General features: G+C 39.2%; 1 protein-coding gene across 1 annotated transcript in view; it reads right to left on the bottom strand.

Annotated features, from left to right (window-relative positions):
• PRTG (protogenin) overlaps nucleotides 1-23,764 on the bottom strand; it is an 82,379-nt gene that overhangs the window by 23,650 nt on the left and 34,965 nt on the right. Inside the window, 4 exon segments of the mRNA XM_051796662.1 lie at nucleotides 17,289-17,477; nucleotides 18,241-18,546; nucleotides 19,553-19,717; nucleotides 23,312-23,559. Coding sequence (XP_051652622.1) covers nucleotides 17,289-17,477; nucleotides 18,241-18,546; nucleotides 19,553-19,717; nucleotides 23,312-23,559 — 908 coding nt within the window.

The following is a 23,764-nucleotide window of genomic DNA, read 5'->3' as shown; positions in this document are numbered from 1 at the left end:
TCAGAGACTAGAAACCTAGAAATAACTTCTGAAGATACAGTCAGTATGGCAATTCTAATGGCTGGAGAAGGTGATAAAATTTTTTCAGTTTGGTTCTAGCTTACATACAAAATTTAAAATAACACTTTTTTCCTTTCAACTGGAGGTATCAAAACCACAGTACATTCAGAAGGTTGAAAAAAATGGCTGTTCTAAGGACAAAACTTCTGTGCCCAAATGTCCATTTTTAATTTAATCTTTTGTGCTGCTGGATTTTTTGTGTAACCCCCAGATCCATTGTTGGGTAGTGGTCCGGCTGGATAGCTCATTGGTCTGGTTTGCCAGGGTGACTGTGCTGCCCCCAAGCCCATCCCTTCAACACAATAAACTCCAGATAATTATTCAAAGAAGAGGCCAGCAGCATGGGCTGCTCTGACATCGGGTCATGGCCTTTGACATCGAATCTGGGGCTAGCCAAAGTCTGCTCCAAGCAACAGAGGTCCAGGGGAATTATTAAGGGGGAAGGGTGGGAAAGGAAGAGCACTGAGAAATACTATCCTTAAAAATGTACTTTTGAAGCAAAGTAATGTAAATACAGCAGAAACTTATTAGGAAAATAAGCAAATACATTTCAAATATACCAGACAAAAGGGACAGAGAGAAGCACATCAAGCCAAACAGTAACATAAATCTGGGAAGCAGAAGGATGATACATATTCAAGTCTGTTCCTCTCAAAATCAGGTATTCCCTTTCAGATTTTCAGTACTGGATTTTATTTCTCTTTTCTGAAGAATGCCCTTTTACTTTGCTTGAGTACACATGATTAATTAAATAAACACAGTTTAACAATCTTGTTCTATTACTGCTTTTAAAATCTTGTTGAGCCTCTGGATATGCAATTTCTAAGCATCATTACTAGCTTCAAATAATAGTATTTAATTTCTCTTATTTTTAAAGGACTTAGGATTTCAATTGACCACACATTTTAAATAACAACCCTTTAATATCAGATTAAAGTAGTTTGAGCAGTTGTAAATTGCCAGCATTTTACATCTCATGGTTTCTTTTTCAATTTAAAGGTAACTTTAAACAGTTAGATGGAACAAAGACTGTCTGTGATACTCATGTTTTCCTTTGCAAACCAAATAACTGAAGTAGAAACTAAGCAATTTGTTCTTTGTACAACATTGTAGAAGTTTATTTTGGTAGAAACTAGAACATATGACACATGTGAATTGATCCAGCTAAACAGTCTGGCTTTCCACGGCTTTGGATGGCTCTGGCTTATTTGTCTAAATCTGAAAAGAGTCTGTATCCCTTTTGTAGCTTTGCTCTATCCCCTTGGAGGGCCCCAGGACAAACAACACCTCACACCCCCTTGCAGTAAAAACATCACCTCTCCTACTGCCCACCATCAGCAATAGCAGCTTCATACAGAAAAAAGTGCTGGGGGAGGGCTGGAGGGGCAGGATGAATTCCCAGCACACAGCATTTTGGCCTTTTGGAGCCTAAGGAAACGAAAAATACCTAAATGTCTCTAATATTTTTAAAACAAGTGAAGCAGATGTCAAGAATTTTAAGTGTGCTCCATTTCCTCACCGGCACAGAACATTCCCCCTCTCCCTGTAAGGTCTGCCATCAGTCCCCATGTTTCTCATGTGTTTCAGAGAACTGTTAAACTGCACAAGCAAAAAGCTCCCTTCCAATATTATTGTACCAGTACTCTCTAAACCAGCAGACACCCTTATGTTAACTAGCCTGGCTCACCGTTTTCAAAGTGAGCCCTCAAAAGCTAACTTGAAAGCAATACCAGAGGCCTGGACAAACACCTAATTTTGATCTTTTGTGCTCGTCTTTTCTTCTGAGAGACCTTTTCTTTTGTTGCTGCCCAGTGGAAAGCACACAGCTCATTGGTCCTGCTTTGAAAGATGAGAGCACTGCCCCTCAGTCCACCCCTCCAAGCACAATCACTTTAATGGAATTATGTAGAGAGGCCATCTCTGGAAGAAGAAAGGGAGGGCGAGGGGGGAGGGAAAGAGTGTCCAAAGGAACCAGCAGAGCTGTAATTACCCCAGTTACTAACACAGATATGTCCACTGAGAATTCATGCAGTGGTCCAAATAGGATGTGCCATCCCATACAACAGGTTCCCTTACACACAGCAATTGAGCCTCGCACGAGTGACAGAAAACAGCGAATCAAACATTACAGCAGTGGGGCGGGAGAAAGGACAATCACACACACAGTGCTGCTACAAACACGCCTCAAAACAGGAGTGTGCTATAAAAGGTTCTTTTCCACAACATGCAAGTGACTGAAAGGATGATCTTCCCAGTGGAGACGAACATTTCTGGGTTGCAGACTGGAGGAAAGTTTAGACAATTTGTCTGGCCTTCATGTTAAGAAGAATGCTTCCAGAAGATGCATCAAAACAGTGCTGTAAGCACTCTACCAAATTTGGTTTAACATCTGTTTAGGTACCAAGCTCTATCATACAGTCAGTATGCACTGACTGCCTGACATCCAGCATCACCTTACAAACAACACATTTGTACACGATGACAAAGGCAATCTGTTCACAGTGCCCAAACTTTCCCCTGGAGCTATGATATAAATTTTCTTTCAGAACCAACATTTTCTGCTGGTCTGTCATAGACTCCTCATGCCATTTTGACCCTTTTGTGCAGCAAAATGAAAACACTATCTATCATTACTTGCACCACGGTGACTTTGTAGGAGGTGCACAGTTTCATTGCAAAAACATCTGTGGTCTGGTGACTCAGATCTCAAGCTTTAGGAGTTGTGCTGTTCCAAAAATGACTGCAAGATGCAAAAGTTTCAGGCAGAGTAATTAACAACCAGTCTGGCTCTTTCCTCCTGGAGAGGGCAACAAAGAACTGCACTAAAACACACTCAACTTGCTAGATATAAAACAAGTCAGTCATGACAGGAAAACAAACAAAATACACGCAAGTGGAAACCACCACTGTATTTTTCTTAAGGCAAATTTTGGCTGCATGGACCATATCCAGCTGCAGCTGTAATTAGGGCCCAAACTTCAGTGGGATGTTCTGTTATTGCAGGTGTCAAGGGCCATGTCTGCTCCTGCTCCCGCAGCGTTCCCTGGTATTTGTTGGACACAGGTAGTGGAGGTGCATGACCAGACGGACAGACAGACACCTATCTACACCCTGTGTCCACACACAGCTGTGTGAGCGCAGAAATATTATTCTACAGGCTCCTTGCAAATGTAAATAAAGCAACCACTTAATTAAGCTCAAAATTTGGCACTCATTTGTCGAGCGCTGGGTAGAGGGGCAAGTTAACCCAGACAGCTGACAAACTTTATAGTGACATTGCTAACCTGACCCATTTGTCATAGGCTGCCAGCTAGTCTGATATATGTACTGCTTCTAATATGACAACTCATACTTCATTTGCTGAAGTTAAATTCAGGTGCATTAAAACAAAAAAACTTAGAAAAAAAAAAAGACTGCCATCAAGCTTCCTTTGTACGTTACTTTCAATGTAAAGTATTAATTGAAAATCTATCATATAATGCTAAATATTTGCCAATTACACACATTAATAAACCAGGAAGCAGGCAAGACAGCTAATAGTACTTGTAAAGAGTTCCCCTCAAATGCCTTAGCTCAGCAGGTGATTTCACCTGAAGCATGATGGCATAAAGACACAGGTCTCTGTTCCCTCAGCCACAAAAGCCATTGCATTATCTCTCTCCATACATGAACATATCCGTTACTTTTCCCTCACTATCTTCTTAGCAGCCTCCTTCCCTACAGTCTCTCTCTGACTAGCTGCATATCTTTGACATTTAGCATTTTAATTACATTTAGATTATGCTGAACCACCTTCCCAATGATTTGGCGCAGCAGTGTTATTTTTAGTCCTTACGTTTTCATACAGCATATCCCAAACTTCTAAAACATGCCCTGAAGAAAATTTCCATCTGTAATGACAATAAAAGTACCCAGGACCCTATAACATCCTTGACTCTAATATTCACCAGCGTTATATTCGATGATACACTGTCATGACCGATTCATAATGACTTTTGTGGTATGAATTAGCACAGAAAAGTTTACTGAAAGGACACAATAAGTGACCAGGTAGTGAAGCCTGAAAAACTACATACTTATACTCCTGCTTGAATGCTTTCAATGCTTAAATTTAATGAAAATGCCCAACTAGAAGGCCAGGAGAATCTGCTTCTCTGTAAAAAAATCATGACTTTTCATCTCCACACTGATTCCTCCCAGAACCATCTTGTGTTCATCTCCTTCCATGACCAGACTGCTCTTCTGAGATAATTTATCAGGAGGATTACTCAGTCCATATTAGTGGCAGCAGCTGTGCAAGTTAATGTTGTTGTTGTTTTTAGTTAAATAGATGTTAATGGTTTATTTGAAGACTATTTAATTAAGACCAAATTTCTGAAACAGTATTCTTGAAAGTACCATAGACAAATCTTGCAGGTGGTGTAAAAGAGGTGCAATCTGAATTTGGACCTAATATTGTCAGGCGCTCAAATTCTTTATACAGAATAATTCTCTGAACTGTGGCCTGAGTACCCTTCCACAAAGATGTAGTTTAATGTCCACACAAAGAAGCATCTAAACAAGAGTAGCCCGAAGGATTTCAGGCTTCCTGAAACTTTTGAAAATCTTTTGCTCTTCTGGCTGACAACACAGCACCTACTATTTATTTTATACTTTGTGGTGTTTTATAAAGACAAAAATGTATCTTTCCCTCACTTGGAAATGGATTACAACATTACATGTTTTTAATGTAGATATTACTACAGGTAAAAACTACGGTACTTTAAAGGATGCCCAGAATAACAATAACAACATGGAAAAGAAAACACAACTTTGCAGAAACTGAAAGAGAATTTTACTCATTTATCCCTTTCTTTACAATTTTTTTTATATGTGTAAAGTATTTTCAACAATTATATACTGGGAATTTGGTGTAAATTTTTCCTTTAAAATGTTTTCCTTTAACTTTTTTTTTAATAAACAAAATCACTTCTCATAGTAAGCAATGCTACTGTTGTCCAAATGTTTGACTACAGACAAGTTGTAATGTCAATCTTTTGCCTTACCCACCGTATTTTTTGAATAGTTTTGTGAAGAACAAGAATTGAATACATGTCAAACATTGTGTTAACAAACTGAAAGGTGCAGAGTAAAAGACTAGGAGACTACTCATAATCAAGGTTATTTTTGTTAACTTTCCTAATGCATTCAAGATTTAAATCCAAGCTATGTCACTATTTTGATTGAAAAAAGGAGAACAAAATTATCTTGATGTAATTCCTGTGCATATGAAGTTTATACAACACTTAGAAAATGGAAAGCAGTCTGACTGATTGCTCAAGTAAAATAAACACACAGCTACTTAACTCTTAGCTAGCTATCTTCCTTTGTACAATTAAAAGGGTTCCGCATCATTAATTCAGCTTTACAAACGCTGAGTTGAGCCTGCAGTTTGATGAGCATTTTAAAGCAGCATTAGCCAACGCTGCTGCTGACAGAAGCCAGCCTGCTTGCCCTCAGCCCCAGCCACTCACTCCTGCCACAGCCTTGTTCCACTTCCCACCACGTCCCTGTGCACCCTCAGGACTGTCAGGAGCCTGCAAGCACAGAGGAGCAGCACGAATTAGCAGGGACAGGTACACAAGGAGTGTGGGGTGTTTTCTTCCAAAAGTGTCAGCCTTTGCTACTTCATTGTGCTCAGAGCTGAACTTTGATGAATTCTGAGCGCTGAGCAACATCCCAAGGCAACAGAGCGAGCCCCTGGCCAGCTGGCTGGGACACAACACAGCCACCAGGACCCTGTTTCGTTTTACACAGCCTGGTGAAACTGTGAACCTCAAACCTACCCACACAAAAACTCCAATGATTGAAAAGCCGTGTTATGAATTTATTAATAAAAGACGTTTCCCTCAAGGGGGAGCTGTTATCTAATAGACTGAACACAAAGCTGGAAATCTGGACATTTACAGCTCAGTTCTGTCACTGATTTCAGAGATATCATATCACATTCAGGTTAAACCATCAATACCTGAACAGCTCCATAAAAATGGCCCTTCTCTTCCCTGTATTTCAGGTACCCAGTTTGTAAGACAGGACAGTGAACACTCTTCACCTGTGAAACTCCCAGGAATGCTTACAAAGTGCTGGAAGAACAGCACGTGTTCTTAGCACAGACAGATGAACACACGTGTTATTAGCAGAAAAGCAGAAATACAAGTAACTGCCTAAAGTGGATTTTTGCTTTGGGGGTCCCACTGGGAGACTCCTCCTGGCTCCAACATGAGGGAAGATGACCCTTCAGAGGCAGATCTTCCAACAGGGAGGCTCAAAGAAAAGAGGGAGGTGTAGGCACTGCTGGGTCAACTGCAGTACCATGGGCTTGTGCCTGCACTCTGAATCATACTAAGCAATTCACTTTTCTGTCCTACAACTTGACTGTGCTTTGATGCTTTTCTTCAGGTATTTTATTGGGTTGACTGGAAGCATGATCATTTCTGTCATTTCTGAAGGAGAGGGATGACTATCACTGCCTATGTGACAGTGACACTCAATCACAGCCCATGTGTGCGTCTACTCTGCCTGGATAACATACAGTGACTTAATACATTCAAACCACCTCTGGGAAAAGTTTTCCAGCACAAATAACTGGCAGGGAGTGCTACAGATACACGTCTTCTAAGGCAAGTGATTGTCACCAAGGCAACAAGGGGTGATGAGAAACTAAGAGAAAGTAAAGGCAGGTGTGAGAAGCAGTGAGAAGGCAGCCAAGACATGAAGAAAGAAAAAAGGCTAAATTAGTGTAACATTAGCAATTATCATGAAAATAAAAATTAATACAAAAGACTAATATAGTAAGAGGTATGACTGTGATGGAGAGGTGCCAGACTACACCAAGACAAGCAGGATCAAGAAGATATCCTATTCTTCTCCCAGAAGTGTCTATATACACATGCAAATATAGACACACAGATACAGAGCTAAGCAACAGGCTGTGAGCATATCCCTCTCTGCTTCTAAAATATATAAAGGAGAAAGTGGGTAAATGAGGGGTAAATGGACACAAGGCACAGCAGTGCAACACCCACCCATCTGCCTCTCTTCCCCCACATACACCATCCTACCTACCACTACTTCAAAATATCTCCTGCTCAACTGCCTTAAAAAAAATCCCGGGGGGCTGATATACAGACCACATTTTCAAGACATATTTGCACACAATATTTTGTGTTTCCTCCTCTGTCTGAGTATACAAATGTGTCAGTTGGACAAAGAGTCACAGCATGCACAACTGGATGCCATGAGAGGCAGAAAACTCAAGTCTTTAACTGAGGTACCAAACAGGATCAAGAATGTATTTCCCTGTCCCAGCTTCTACAAGCACGTGCAGTAACAAATAGTTTTGTTTTGTAATGATAACCATCTTGAGAAGGGGTACAATATTCAGCTATGATAATGGCAAAAACACTGTGAAAGTGAGTATAAATTTTGAAATACATTTTTAATGCAAATATTTTTTCTAGTGAGCCTTTTTCCCAGATGGAAAAAAAAAAAAGTCATTTGGAAGAGAAGTTTTACAGCAAGAGCAGCTTTTTCCAACACAAGATTGTTTCTTTCCCCACTTCCTGCATCCCCCCTTCATTTGCCACAGAAGTGTGACTCCAGGCAGCCTGAAAAAAACAAACATGGGCTTTATCGAAATTGCATCTTTTCCCCAAACTGAAAAATGCTTCTGTTAGCAACAATGTCTTCATGGCAAATATATAACCAAGGTGTTGTTGAAGGCAGCAAATCTACCACAAAATGTGTTGGTTTTGCTTTAGAAGTGCATTTACTTATCACTAACACAGAAACTGCAAAGATCCCCCTAACTTTTACCTTTCCCATACAACTACAACTGGTAACATGACCCAAAAAATTTAATGAAAAAAACCTCAGGATAAATTAACATTTTGATCACAACATCTGGATTGTTGTTTAACAACGGAAGAAAATAATAAATAAAAAGGAAAAGAGTGAAAAAAAATAAGAAATATAACTAGCCCTGTACAGCAAATGTTTTCTTCTGTCCACTCTGAAGTCTCTTTCATGTGCTAATGGTGGCATTTTTTTAAACTCTTCCCCTTTGACTTACTCAGACCTTTAAGGACCTCACACATCTAATGGTTCCTCACATTCACCAAGAACAATCAAGAGAGGTCTGGGGGTTGACATGCAGTATGATTAATGGACAATGTTGATTTAATTTCCTATAACAGGAGTTTTCTCTAAGCTTTCTCCAAGGAGCAGTTTCTTTGCAATCCAGGACTTAAGTATTTTACTAATGAAGTCCAATAAATAGCAAATTAAATAATGCTGTCTCCCAGAGACAAATCCTCTCATTTCAGGAAGAAAAAAAAAAAATCAACCACTGTATTTAAAGTTCTGATTAAATCCTGTATAGCAGGAATGCACTTAGTTGTTCAGTTTTCTGGGAGTTTTTTGTCTGGTTTGCTTTATTTTGTTGGTTTACTTAAGAAATTTTAGCAGTTGTCTGGTCATTCCTGCCATTGTTATCTGCTTGATTGCTTTTACCTTTAAACAGGGGTACACTTTTAACAATTTCCAGTTCCAAGAAATTTGTCCTTATTTATTGGTCACTTTTACTTTATAGCTATCAAAATGTATACTATCACATATTCATTATAATACTTAGAAACATTTCAAAAGCAACTCAGAGGTTTGTATTAAAGTCATTTACTACTTTCTTCTTGTAAGGAGTGATCAATATGTCCTTTTCATGAAGCAAATTTTAACCTTCAGCTCCAGCAAAGGAACAATGGAACACTATTTGCATACATCCTAACTGTTACTCAATCAACATGACACAATTTCCCGACTGAATTCCCACACAGGTTTAGCTCTAAATGGTGGAATTTCTACCCTGAGAACACAGAGCAGCAGAGAGATTTCCTGCAAGATTCTAATCGCTTTCCCACCACCGAGAAGTTTACCTTCAAGCAGTCTGAAGACACAACACATTTTGCTTTGCTATAGGTTGGTACATTATCTTGCCAGAGTGCAAAAAATCTCCAGTTGATTCCAGTTCTGCAAGTTGTGACACAACTAGTCTGAAGTCCTGAGACAAATGCATCCAACCCAGTTATGGGGAGAGCTGATAAAGAGACCGAAAGTCTCTCAAAAATAGGCAACAACCCTCCACGCTACCGGAGTGGGCCAATGGAATATAATCTCTCCTGTTGCCTTAGTAAAGCCCATAACTTTACATTAGTGCTTTTAACATCACTACAAGGCATTGTCCTATGAAACAATGAAACTTCCCTCGTCCTGACAGCTCACACTATCTCTTTAGAGAGTCGGGCTTAACTGGTCTTAGCACTCTGTTTTGGTTTTTTGAAGTACAGTACATTCAATCTTTATTCTGCACTTGAGTTCATTGTGTCCTTCCCCTTTAAAGAGCCACTAGCTTGGGAAGTTAAAATGAATTACTGCAAAAGTCAAGGCATGTTTAAATGAGGATGTCAGGAGTATTTTCCCAAATAAATGGCTCCAAACTGGAACAGTGCAGTGGGCATGTGCAAGAAGGTTACACAAAAATATATTAAGCAATCCTTCCGACACACAATCTACCTGTTTCTGAAAGATCTTAACTGCCTAAGAGAACAAGAATGCACCTTTCTGACCCAAGATTAAGTGCTTATCATGTTGACAAATTAATAATTTTCCATGAGTTTTAGAGCCATTCCATTTAGACCGCAGTTAATTCAAAGAAAGCCTAGAGATTCCTCTTGGTGTCTGTCTCATATAACATTTTAATCAGCACCAAAACCAGTTATGCTGCTAATGCAGAGGTTACAGATGTCAGTATTCCAGCACCTACTGAAGTTGATTACTGGCTAAATTGGTAACCTATTCAGAGGCTTGATGGCATCATTTAAAAATGACAAATACATTAAACATTAATTAAAGCTTTCAATTACAAATGCACTGTATGAAAATAACATTTACTTTCAAAAAGAAAAAGTAAGAACGAAAAAGTTACAGGCAGAAGTAACTGTGATGTGAAACTTAAATGCTATCAGAAAACATGCATGATAAGGTAATCTTTTTTTTAAGAACAAAAATTCAGGTGAAAATATGACACACATCTGCAATATTGCACAATGCAAAACAAATAATGCCAGAACTACACAGGAAGGAAGGCACTGCAGTTTTTTACAGATGTGGCGCTTGAACTGCATAAAAACTATGCAGCATTAGCTGCTGACAGTTAACTGGCTGCTCCCCAGCAAATCTGCTCAGAACAAGCTGATATTTATCTAGGATTCCCACTCAGTCGTGTGCAGGAGTGCTTAACTAAAGCTGAGCCCAAGACCCAGTTGTTGTAATGGATGCCACGCCAATAAGCTCCAACAAAGGGCCACAAAGTTCAACCCCAGCTTCAGTTTTGCTCAGTAAGAATTCAATTTACAACCCGAGTGAATCAATTTTTCACCTAAACAGAGCAGTGCAGTATTTTTCTTCCATAAGGGAGGCATGAACCAAGTGGGTGAGTCTGTGAATCTGTGTCTGGTCACCTCATGTCAGCAGATTTGTGCTGTGCAACCTCCCGACATTCCCTGCTCGCCTGCCCCAGTGCACCCCAGCTGCACATGGACCAACAAGTACATGCCAGTAACGCTGCACAAAACAGAGGCTTGATGCTTTCTCTGCCTCTGCCACCCAGCCTAGTTCTTGCACAAGCAAGAACAGTAAATCTCAACCCAGAAGGAGCTTTCTGCTACAAACAGATCTAGAGAAATGACTAGCACTGACATGCACTGGAAACAAAACACAGTGCGACAGTTTGTAATTCACAACAAAACAGAAAATGCAGTTTGATCTCTATTTACACTTACAGCCTGTAAAATGCAATATGGTTCCTTTTATAAAAGAGGTTAAATTCTATCAAAGCAGCATTTGCTTTGATATTTTGCCAGTTAAAAAACTTAGAGTAATAAAGCCTCTTCCACTCTCTCTTTTAATCTATGATCTACCTTTCAAAACCTGAAAGAAAAAAAATTGTATGCAGAAATGCCACATCTGCATTTGGAAGACAGACTCATTTAGAGTGGTGACAGGTCTGCCTTTCATGATTATGAAGCAAGGAATGTGTGTCTCTTGTTTATTGATGTGCAGCAGAACAGCACTATCACAGCAGGACTAGGCAAGGGCTCGGGTTTGTTAACTACAAATATACATAATCTGTCTTGTCTGCAGAAGAGAAAGAGGTCACAGTTAGCTGAGGAAGAGGTTGATTTTAAACATGCCCAGTTTACTTCTAGGGCTTTTGGTTTTATTACTGTGCAGTATGAGCGATTCCTCCTCCCCTCTCTCAGCAAATCCCTTATGTTTTAGCTGATAAGTAGTAGTAGCAAGCCTGTTACACACAATCAGGAGAATTGACAGATAAGAGGTTTAGTTTAAGGATGTAATCAGCGTGAGTAAACACTAGACTGACCCAGCTGTAAACAGTGGAAATAAATGATAATATTTGTCCTGGTCACCTACTGAGCTATTAGACACTTTCCACTATGTAGCAATGTAAATATAATGACTACAGTATATACAGCAGGCAGTGCTATCATCTGGTTTCCTAAGCAAGAAAGCTGAGCTTTTAGTTGATCTTTATTAAGAACTAAAGTAATTTCTAAATTATTTTTTTAACAGAGCTGTCTTCAGCACCCTGCATGTCTGATCCGATATAAAATATCTCAAGCAAAAAAAAGTGTATCTGTAATACTACATTATATTGTATTGAATGCCATTTGAGAACAATTAACAATGAAACTAAAAAAAAAAATTGTTTCTCAAGAAAGACCTGTGTTTGTTTCACATCATTTCATGAAACTGTAAGAATGCCTTGCTCCTTGAATTTGTATGGGAATCACAAGATAAATATCAGTAGTGACTTATAACCAAAAAGCAGTACCAACTCCCCCCCCCCCAGTTTTGAGTATCCCAGAATTCTCAGTTTCAAGTATGTGAGACTACATTTTGACACCAATAAAACACGAGATAAAACTGAAATTATAGTCCTAGCTATCAGAAATAACCACATTAACACATTAAATGCTCTTACAATGTTCCTTCTCTTCTCAGTAATACAGCATTTGCAGTTCTTAACAAGAAGAATGTCAGAGCTATCCAAGATGACATTAACTTTTTAAAACTTACATTTTTCCAGTACATTCACTTGCAATATGATACAAATGAAACCACTATGTCCTATCTGACCATCCTATCAACTGCTTTATGAAAACTGATAAGCACTTTTACAGAATCATTACCAGAGGCACTTGGGTGACATACATCAGGCAGTTTAAGTGGACGAATTCTTTGCATTGACTCTTCTTACACACCCTTATTTAATTTCTATAGACTACAGAATGACCTTGTCATCTTTGCTGCCCTGGAGTAAAGCTTAGCTACAGTCATGGTTGTAATGTGATATAAATAGATCCAGGGGAAATTAAACAACTGAAGGCCAAGTCTCTGGGGGAATCCTAAGTGTTGTAGGTAGTTGGCTAATTCTTCAGCAGAAGCCCCCTTTCCAAAGGGGAACACCACACAGGGTCACAAAATGTGCCTTTGTGTCATTTAGACCTTGACAGATTCTTCACTTGGAAATTTTGTCCAAGTCAAGGAGGGCAGGGAAACGCACTTTGCTTTATTTCTCCTCTCTGCGACTGGAAAGAGGTAGGACACAGAAGAGCTTTCAGGCAGAGAAGTTTCTCCTGATTAAGGTCAAACTTTTTGGAGTAATGACACAGATGAGTCTGACAGAATCTAATTATTTTCCCAAAAGTACTAGACTGGGGCAGGGGAAATGCCACTGGGTAATGTAAAACTTGAGTACCAGGAGAAGCAGCAGAGGGTTATGATGCACCTCATGTTAAACAGCATAGAAGAATCTTTCCCAGAGAGAAAGCTTGAGGTGCCTCCAAGCCTCTCAAGAATCACCAAGGAATTTATTCATTTAATTATTTATTTTAAGCAGATACTCACCATTTCATGGCCATCCAATCACTTGGCAGCTTCTCCCATCCCCCTGTAGCCCCAAGCCCTGGGGAGCCAGCAGTGCTCCTGGGGGCTGCAGCTCCCAGCACGGCACACAAAGCCAACAGACCAGTTTTTCCATCCCCTGAGGTGTCCGTGTGAAAATGGTTATTTGCTGCGATATCATCAGGACAGAGACAAAAGAGCCCCTCCAGCCTGTGTGCACATCTCTGCCACTGCCTGCTGCCCTCAAGGCTTCCTGTGCATTTAGAAACCCCACCTTTGCCTTGCCACCAAAGTGCCACTTGCTGAAATCCTCACTGTCACTCCATCCCTGAAGGTGGGACAGCTCCCAGACAGAACGAGTTTAGCAGAGTGAATTCTTGCTTTCCTCCCTCCTTCCAAGCACAGAAGCTTGGAGGCTAACGGCAGGAACATGCTGCAATCCCCCATCACCAGTGGCATTCATTTAATTAATTGCCAGCATGATAAGAACTGAAAAGTGAAGTTCAGAAAGGGGAACTTCCAGGCAGCTTGAAGAACAGCATTCTTGTGTTACAGCATAAGAATTGATCACACTTTCTTGAGTTTCATAACCAAGAATTTGAATTTGATGTTATCCTCCCAGATAAGCTTCAGATGGGCTCTTGTGAGTCATTGCCCTTCTTGTACAGGCTCCACCTTCCTACCAGTCATAAGCTGCAAATACAGTGAGCCCTGACAGGCCAACAGTCCACTTAGCAGAGTAGTGAGCACCATGGAGGCATGGATGCATATGCACATGCTTAAAATACTCTTGGAAAAAAATTATCTGAACACGTTTAAAGGGGGTGATGAGCTTCTCTGGATGCTCATTTTAACTTTCAAGCTTTGCCAATTCCCCTCCTGCTGCACAGTGAGAAGGTTCCCCAACAAGCTCTTCCACCAGCAAAACTCACTTCAACTTCTGAACACATGTATTCTGAACCATTACAGAAACAGAACCTGTAGACTCATCAAGTCTCACAGTGAAAGACTTTCTGTAAGGAAAAAATTTCTAGACTAGGAGGAAGCAAAGGAAGAATTAAAAATAGAGGGAAAAATGCATGGTATGCACCCAAGGGTCTGCTCCTGTGGCAAATTCAAGTAATAATGGAATTTTACACTGGACTAGGAAATGGCCTGCTATTGAAAAATAAATGCCAAGACCTTTAACACAAACAAACGTCTGTGTGAAACTGTGGATATTTATTTTGAGAATGGCAGAACTGACTCTGATCAGATCATTTAATTCTATTTACGTGGTGACTATCATACTAAATAATCCCCTTTAAAAATACACAGAGGTAACTGGGTAGACCTACACTGGAGTAAGAGAGGTCAGTTCTCAGAAAACAAGGTAGGAACCAACAAGAGACTAAAACATGCAGCATAACATTCATATTACCACATTTCCTGTTCAATCACTGTAACCTATTTCACACTAGCATTGCTGAGTCTGCTTTACCTGTCATAATTATCCTTCCATCAAGAGTCCTGTAGACATTTGCAATCATTTATAGTAGTTATATCAATGCTATCAACAATCAAGGCAATCAACAGTGCTTATAATAACAATGCTAATATTCTCTTTGATTAGAGAATATTATGAATTCTCACTTTGTGATGCACTTCAATTGCCACAAAGTGAACTGTCTTATTTAAACACACAGATTTTGCACAACTGGCATTTGTACCAATGTCTGCAGAAAGTTCCTTGGACTGATGTATTGACATGCTCCAAATGTCACTAGAAGTCTATTTGCAGTTTATTAACTATGCAAAAGAACAGGGAATGGTAGAGCAGCCTTAGGTCATGACAAACTAAGACACAAGGAGGGAGTGTTTGGAAGCCATTTAAATTCACTGGCAACAGATAGTGCATGAGAAACTGCTCCATCTTAGCCAAGGGGAAGCACCTAGGACTATTAGTATATTCTTCCAAATTAGGAATAACCTTTCCTTTTGACCATGCTATCCAACATAAATGAAACCAAAAATCTTAAAACACACTTTTCCCCTTCAAGTTTCACCCTTGCAGTATTCTACTAATTCCTGTAGCTCATAATGAAGACATTTATTTTAAAGAGGCTGTCAATAAATCAGTAGTTTAGTGTCCTCAGGAGAGGCAAATGGATGACAGAACATTAGTACTCCAAGCCTCTGCCCAGTTCATGAAGAATCAGTTCACCACAGTCACAAAACCCAGTGTGTGGCTCATCTTGTTTTATCTCAAATTCTGCCAGGTAGGACTGCTTCCTAATAACTAATAATTTTTACATGCATGCATAAATGTCCTAGTCCAAATTATTTAGATTACTTACAAGAAATTAAAAAAGTGCAAATCAATCCCTTTTTAATGTGTGGATATTGCTACAGTCTTCGTGGGTTTATATGTTGCTTACAATTCTACCTGTTACATTCTCCACATGTGCAGCTGCGGGGGGCAGAAGAAGGTTGGTTGTGTACTGTTTTCAAAGAAATAATTTAGCATGCACAAGTTATTCAAACAGGCATCTTGGCAATGGGCAAACACAGCAGCCAGACAGGTACTATCACTATGAGAACTTTGTTCACTGTGTGAACTTTCCAAGCTTCAGCATATTTAATCATCTTAGCAGTGGAAAATCATGACCTAATCAAATTTCCTGTGCTGCCTTTTGTAGCTGTAGCAATGAGTGCCTTTTACTGCAAACAAAAATAAGAAAACGGTAAAGAAACTTACATATGAAAACTTCCCATATTTGATATACATTCAAATAACTCAATACATCTCATTAAAAAAAACCCAAATTACTACTACTAAAGATATTTGAAAAAAATGCTCTTCAGTGGACCTAATCTACAGCAGCACAGATTAAGTACATTTAAAATATATAAATTATGGCAACAAGATGATATGTTTTGGTCACCATATTTAGATACTGAGAGTTATGATAAAGAATTAGCACTCAACACATCATGTGCACCATGACTGAATAGTTAACTCAAGTATATGAATTATTCCTTCTTGCAATTCAGTTAGCTGTGATCATATGAAAGTTGTAATTTCCCAAACTCACTTTTCTTTCATTTTCTCCTGTCTACATGGAAAGAAAAAACAATAAAAACACATAGATAATATATATTTGAACATAAATCTGTAAAATAGTATTTTAATCTGAGGAAGATTAGTGTAGTGAGAAAATCCATATGATGTAGATCACACTGTTAATAAATTTGTGTGTGTCTGAAATTACTGCTCTGTAATTCCATACTGAGGAGAGGAAAAAAAATTATTAATTTTTGTCTTAGGACGCACAGACACCACATCCTTTCAACCCAATGCTCTTTTGTCTCACAGCTCTGTTAAACAGTCAGCCACTGCCAGATGCTCTGGATAGAAATGGTCACAGATGGTCAGCTGTCCAGTTAACAGACCAGGATGCTCTCCTCAAATCTTCCCTAAAATAGTATCTCAACTGTATTCAGCAGATGAGAATATCTGAGCATGGTCAAGAGGCCATTTGACCTAGTTAAGACTGCAGGTCAATTTTGATAATTTAGTCCAGATTAATTCTCCACAACACCCCTAAGTAAACTATCTCAACAGTCAGGTGATCAATGGAAAGACTCCAATGGGACTCAGCAAGTTCTGTGCCCTAATCTTTGTGCTCAGTCCTGCAAATATTTACTGGTACTCCTTAAAATTATTAACAGAATAATAACGTGCACAAGGGCTACTTGCTGCTGTGGTGAACAACCAGTGCTCGTTGTGCAGTGTGGCTGTGACAGAGGCTACAAATAACAGAGAAATAAGTTAGAAACACCAGAGAAAAATCTTCAGTATTTTGAATTCATCTTTCACTGTTCCTAAATCAGGCATAAATACAAAAAAGCTGAAAAAACCTGCATATTAAAAAGACAGGTCATTTACTAGCAGTATTTACTAACTATAAGTTCTGTATCTTGTGATAAGCAGCAGGGTGTCCTTCTTCCAAATTACACAAGATTTACAAGATCTGGTTATCTCAGTGTTGTGCAACACACGTTTTGTGAGAGGATTATTCCCTCAGCAGCCCAACTGCAGCTTGCAAAGCTTACTGCTGGGAAAAGAGATGGTCAAACTAACATTGTTGCCCTGCAGGTCTAATGATTCAAGCTCTCTAAGATGCCGCTCTCTCCCAAAACAGATGAGAAATATTTTATATACTCACCTAAACCACTGACAATATATTCAAGATCACTGGCATCCAACAGAATGGGTCCATTCTCCTGCTGCCCCTCTTCCTTGTAATACAGCTTGTACCCCTGAATAGCTGCAGTGTCCTCAGAGTCCTGCTGCCACTGCACTGAAATGGTTGTGCAGTTCATGGGCTCCAAACGCAGCTCGGGAGACTTTGGTGCTGGTTTTAAAGAAATATACATAATAGTCTTATAGTCTAGAAATAACTATTTTTCATGCAAAAATCCGGGTGCCCATAAGTCCAAAGTTCCCTCAAGACTTTGATTCTAACTCATCTGTGTATTCACCTAATTATTTCTTTCTTATGATGTCTGACTCCCTATAAACTAAATTAACAAATTAATTTAGGATAAAACAGAATACTAACAGCTTTTAATTCCATATCTTAATAAATAAATTAATACATTTATAAGGTAGTTATTTTTAAAGAAAAACAATAACACCCCAAAAATAGTTACAAAATTACCTCCTCTTTTAAAGTGAGACAGAGCAAATGTGAATTCAAATTACATATTTTTCAACCTATTCATGCAAAGTTGAATGTTCTTCTGCACGACATTACTAAATAATAATGTAAACCAAAGTTCAATTTTAACAACTCAAATTAGACTTCAAATACCAAGCCAATTTGCATATTCAAAACATTCGTGCATTTTGTTTATAATACAGACTTACATGCACCAACTCAGACCCTTTCAGTACCTGTACACACTGCTAATGTGCAATGTCCCACTTGGCAGAAATGTACTTTACACTGAAAAAAATGGTGCAGGAAGCTTTAGTTCATGTTTGCGAGCTGATCAAACCTTTTAGCTTGTAGACTCAATTTTGAAATTAAAAAAAAAAAAAGAAAAAACCACAAAACCCCCCAACAACAACCACAAAAGCCATTGGTGCTCAGTGCAAAGTATGCTGAGAGTCACCTTTCACACTGGTAGCCTTGGGAGTTCGGTGCGAAGTCCACAAAGATGCCTCTCCCCAGCCAATCCTTGTTGCAGCAGTGATACGAACCAAGTACACGCTGTCAGGCTTCAGGCCCTCGAGGAGATACTCATCTGAAGTCCCTGGGAGCTCCAGGACTTGGATTTTGGTCTCTGTGCTGAGGCGGAAGGACAGACGGTACAGGACGACCTGACCTCTCCTGTACTTTGCAGGAATTGGCAGCCAAGATATGAGAATATCTGTAGGACTCCTGCTCGTCAAACTGATTTCAGGTGCTCTCAAGGGAACTAAAAAGGGAAAGACAAAGCTTTTGAGCTCAGAGGAAAAAAAGATCAAAAATTCTCATCTGACATCTTGGCCTATGCTGAGGTGTCAGTAATGTAAGAGGAAAGAATCCAGCAAGTTTTGCAGATTCTTGTTCAGGGATAACTTGACACTTCTTATACTTCTCACCTATAGCCTAAGCAAGCTTTTTTCTTTAAGGTTCTCAACATTTTCTTCTCTTATTCCTGCCAGCAGTAATCAGCACGTTAATGGTCTGAAAACTGCCTATCAAGGTTAGATAACAGCAGCTCAAACTGAGTCAGGACAACCACCTGTACTGTCACAGACTCAGTGCATGTTTTCTTCCACCAACCATGTAATGAGGGTTGTAACTCCTGACAAAGAGACAGGTAGACAACTGGAACTGGCAATGTTCCATGCTGCCAAAGCTTAACCCTGTCAGAATTTATTAATCAGTTCTAATGCACAACACTAAACAGTTTGTTATTACCATGATGTTCAGATTAATTAAATCACTGCACAGAAATAAGTCAGTAGGGTCTTTTAGGACATTCCAATTGTACTAAAAAGCACATAGACACAAAAAAACCAAATCAAAATGTTTGGGGGGGTGTATAGCAAATTTTTATTTCAAATTTTAGCTACAACATCTGCAAAAAAATGGAGTGGATGTGCAGTTTGATCCACATTTCAGTCATAGAGACTAAATCCTAGGTTACTATCAAATTCTCAACATCACAAGACTTCCTAAAGGTCTAGAACAGTGATTAACATGATTTAACAAAATGTCTTTCAAGACAGAAAAATACTCCCTGTGATGTACACTGTTGCTCTATCAGAATGTTATTTGACTCTCATTCCTTTCATTAGCTGGCTGGCTTGCACGGTGTGTATCCAGAAGTCTCACTGGTATCGATGGAAATTAGAGATCCTCGAGAACGGTTAGCACTGGATTTCACATTTCTATTCAGTGCAAATAAAAATGTTCACCAAAACAACTTGTCTTACCATCTTCAAGGGTGTGCTGAGTCACATGATCTGACATCTGACTGGCTCCCAGAGGCATATAAGCTACAATATAGAAGGTGTAGTTGCTGGCTGGTTCCAGGTCATCAATAATGTAATGGGTTGTATCATTTCCAATGACCACTTGGTACTCCTCGTTATTTAAACCTGGCATAAAACAAGGGGTAGACAATCAAAAATTCCTGAAAATCCTCAAACATCACAGTATCTTGGCTTTAAGATCTTACAGAGTAAATTTCACTTTCTTCCCCAGCCTACCTTTATGTTTTCAACCCTACTAAGTAAAAACTCTTTCATGCACAGGAATAACTGTGTCTTGCTGTGCTGCAGGTTATGGTGTTTCAGGCTTTTGCTGAATAAGGGATGCTGAATGCAACTCTAAACCCTATTTAGAATTAATCACAACAAACTGTGCCCCATGTACAGTAACACGACAAGTTCTAATAGCCTCATCATTCATACTGAGCTTCTAAATCTATTTGTTTAGAATCAGGGACGTTTTTTCAACACCTATTTACAAAGCCTTTCTATAGTAGACTGCGAGGAATGTGAAGGCTTCACTCCATCAAAAACAAAACAAACAACCCCCTCCCCAAAAGAAACAAACAGAAAGAATTTATTCAGCAAAAGGATCTCGTTTTAGCCCTGCAATTTCTATGTACATTTGATTGACAAGGGTTTTTTTCCTCAGTTTGGAGAAAGGCCAATAAGAACAGACCAGAATGAGCTTCAAAAATGTTTGGCTCCTTAGCAAGTTGTTAGAAAAGAAAGAAAAAAAAAAAAAGAAAAAAATTGTCAGCAATTCACATTAAAATATGCATAGCAATGCAGGCAGCAGTCCTTGTCTTTGTTGGGCTTTATGCCTATAGAGGAAGGCTATGAAGTGGACCAAGTGTGGTGAAAGCTGCTGTGTTAACGAACAATTCACACCAAGTGCATGTCACCTTAATCAAAACTCTGTAAGAGCCAGCTCCTCCTCTTCACCGCTGAATTTATAAACAAAACGAAAGGCAAATTCCACCATTAAGTTTTCCCACATTTATGAATTAACTTGATAGCATTTTAATTAGACAAGATTACGAGCATCTCACAACAGACTAGTTAATGGTTTGTTAATTAGGAATTGCAAGGCACGATTTCTGACCTGCTAAACAAGATCCTTGAGCTCAAATTAAAAGGACTTGTTCTCTCGTTGAATGGATTGCTAGGCCTCATGCAGAGGCCCTAATGAAACAGCCATAATAGAGAACAAGGCTTGCCTTCCACCACAATCACTGTTCCCTTTGTGCCTTTTCTAAATCACTAACAAGGAATTAACACACTCCAACATGCACGCTCATCAGACCCTTATTCTTCTTGCTACTATGACCCCGATTTGAATGTAAAATATTCTGCTAAAAGAAACAAAAAACAAAAACACAAAACCCACACCTGTTAGTTTCTTCAACTAACTTGATTAAAACACTAACTTTTTTTTTTTGTAATAGGAAAGAGAATGTGAACTTGTTTTTACAGTGAAACATCAGAATATTCAGGTTGTGAAATTTAATGATGAGAGATGGTATCTTTTGTAATCAAAGCACCTACCACATAGTGAAGTCTACAGAAAAATCATAAAACTGCATATCATTCATGCATTACCCATTTTTGCTTTCTGTTTAAGAGTTTATGGAATCATAAAGCATCAGTACAACTCAGGAGACTTAGCAAGCACTGTTTTCTTTGGCAATACTGTTTTTACTCATGCTTTCAAATGAGGTTCCTAACTAAAACAAGTGGGCAATACGTGAACATAAATGTATAAGGAAAAAAGTTACACACGAGAAGATTTGAGCAAGATAAAATCTATTTACGTCAGATATACCTGATACCATTTTTAACCTTTACTAGGGTCAGTAACAGGGTGTGAGAGTGGAGTGGGGAAAGACAAGCTGAAAGGAATAATGAAAGCTATACATTCATACAAAACATTTACATTAATACATAATAATCCAGAGCCTTTGAAGCTCAGCACTTTTTTCTACAAAATGAGACAAAAGTGCTTTTTATGTTCTGATGCAAACTTCTGGTACTACACAATCATGTTACCAAATTAAAAATTCATGTAGAGCATCTACATTTTGAATCCCATCACCGTAATTACACCTCTTAAACAGCCCTCTCCACTCTCTCTGTGGGGATTTCTTCACAAACATGAAAGGATGCATAACAGCATTACATTAAATAAAGTAAATATCACAAGACAGTCAGGAAAGATGAAAAAAAAGGATAGTTGAGAAAGTAAGTTGAAATAAATCAGAGGTTTCTGCTTGGTTGGTTGCTTTTGTTTGAAGTTAGTTTTGTTTTTTAAACCAAGACAAGCTACAATCTCATTTCACAGAATACAACCTTTGGACAAGCAAAGCAGAGATTGCAAAACGATTTTGCAGAAGACATTCCAGAAGATACCTCCTTTCACTACTGTGCAAGAGTATTTCCTGCACAAATACACACTTCCCTGAGGACAGTTCTGCAGTTTTCTTTGAAGTTACCTGGTCTCTGCTCTCTACAATTATCCAGATAACTTATCTAGTGTGACTTTATTCATATGAGCTTTAAGAGGGGATTGCAAGCACAATACCTCAGTGACTGAAAGAGTAGGGGGTAATTTCCCACACCTCTTGTCCTCATTATCTTTTAAAACTCTTTCCTTCCTTCCTTCCTTCAGACAAAATTCTCTTGTGTCCTGAAATATCCCACTTGCAAAAGCAAAGGCAGCTATTCCTGCATCAGTATTAGAGTAATTAAGCTGTCCTTCCTGTCCTCTGCTTAGCAGATGGCAGGCTGGTATTCCACACAGAGCTGAGCATCTGCAGTCCTGTCCTTCAATAAACCACTTACTGAATAGAAATGGAAACAGAAAGCACTCCTAGAAAACAGAGCTGCTTACTTTAAGCACCTAACAATTTTTCAAGTAATTTATCAATCGCTTCTGCTTTTGAAAAATGGCTGTTTCCTATCACCTTAGATATATCTTAAAGGAATTACATAATACTAAGGGATTTTATAGTGTCTAGTTACTCTTTTTATTCCAGCTACTCATTCTCTTTCATGCAGGAATTTGTGTATAATTTCAGAGACTGGGATAAACCATTCATGGCTATTCAGCACATTTTAGTGTTTGATTATAATTTTCTCATTACAGAAGACCAAAGGTGAAAGGAGAGTGGATTTTACCACTCGGTCAATATTCATTCTAAGAGAAGGTAGGTAAGACAAAGTATCAACTATTCTACTCCAAAATACCTGAAAGTTGGTAAAGTCATAAGGATTTGGGGACCTAGACAAAAGAGAAGTCTGTGGTGAAAAGTTCAGCTCTGTAAGCCTCCAAGACCCTGCTGTATGCTTGTTCTTCCCTGCCAAGCACACACAGAAGAGATTGGTCTGCTGAGGACAGAGGGAAATCCAGATAGCAGTATGGAGGCCCCAGGTTTTAAAGTCCACTTCTAACTTCAGAATCTGCTCACTGGAGCCATCAGACAAGGGTGAGTTGGAAGAACACTCAGTCCCACAAAATGAGATGATGGGGCAAAGGCATTTTTCCCCAGGCATGACTGTTGGTTACAATACACATGTATGTGCTGCTGTGCTCTGACGCAGCCCTGGATATGAACCATTCAAATCTGATAGCCTTTGCTAGGACATTCAAGTTCTTCTTGTCACATACAAATAATTAGATAGTATTTAAATCCAGCTGCTTACCTTCTGCTTTCATGTAATGCACCGAGTATGCGATCACTTTGTCCGAGTTATAGAGGGGCCTCTCCCACGCCAGCAGGATTGCTGAGCTTGACATGGTTTCAGCATGGACGTTGTAAGGTGCACTGGGCCTGTCTTCTGACATAACCACAGTAAGTCTGGCCCTTGAGAGAATAGATCCCTGGCTATTCTCAGCCATGCACTGGTAAATGGCATCGTCTTCAGGAATGATCTGGTTAATCACCAATTTACTGGATCCAAAAGGAAGAAAAAGGTAGGGAAAAAAAGCTCACATCTTGGATAAACTTAGCTCAACAACAGGTAAGTTTGCCTCTGCTTCCTAAGTTTAGGGCCACAAACTCTTCTATCAGAAATGGACACCCAGCTGTGAAATTTAGCAGCTTGAAGTGTTCCTCAAAACCAGCTGTGTTTCTGTTTCTGCCTGCAAAGCCAGGC

This window comes from Manacus candei, unplaced genomic scaffold (genome assembly GCF_025592945.1).
Source record: "Manacus candei isolate 608988 ecotype Guabito, Panama unplaced genomic scaffold, ASM2559294v1 h1tg000046l, whole genome shotgun sequence".
Classification (NCBI taxonomy): Eukaryota; Metazoa; Chordata; class Aves; order Passeriformes; family Pipridae; genus Manacus; species Manacus candei.
Note: the sequence above shows the minus strand (reverse complement) of the source record. Positions and strands in the feature narration are given on the sequence as shown.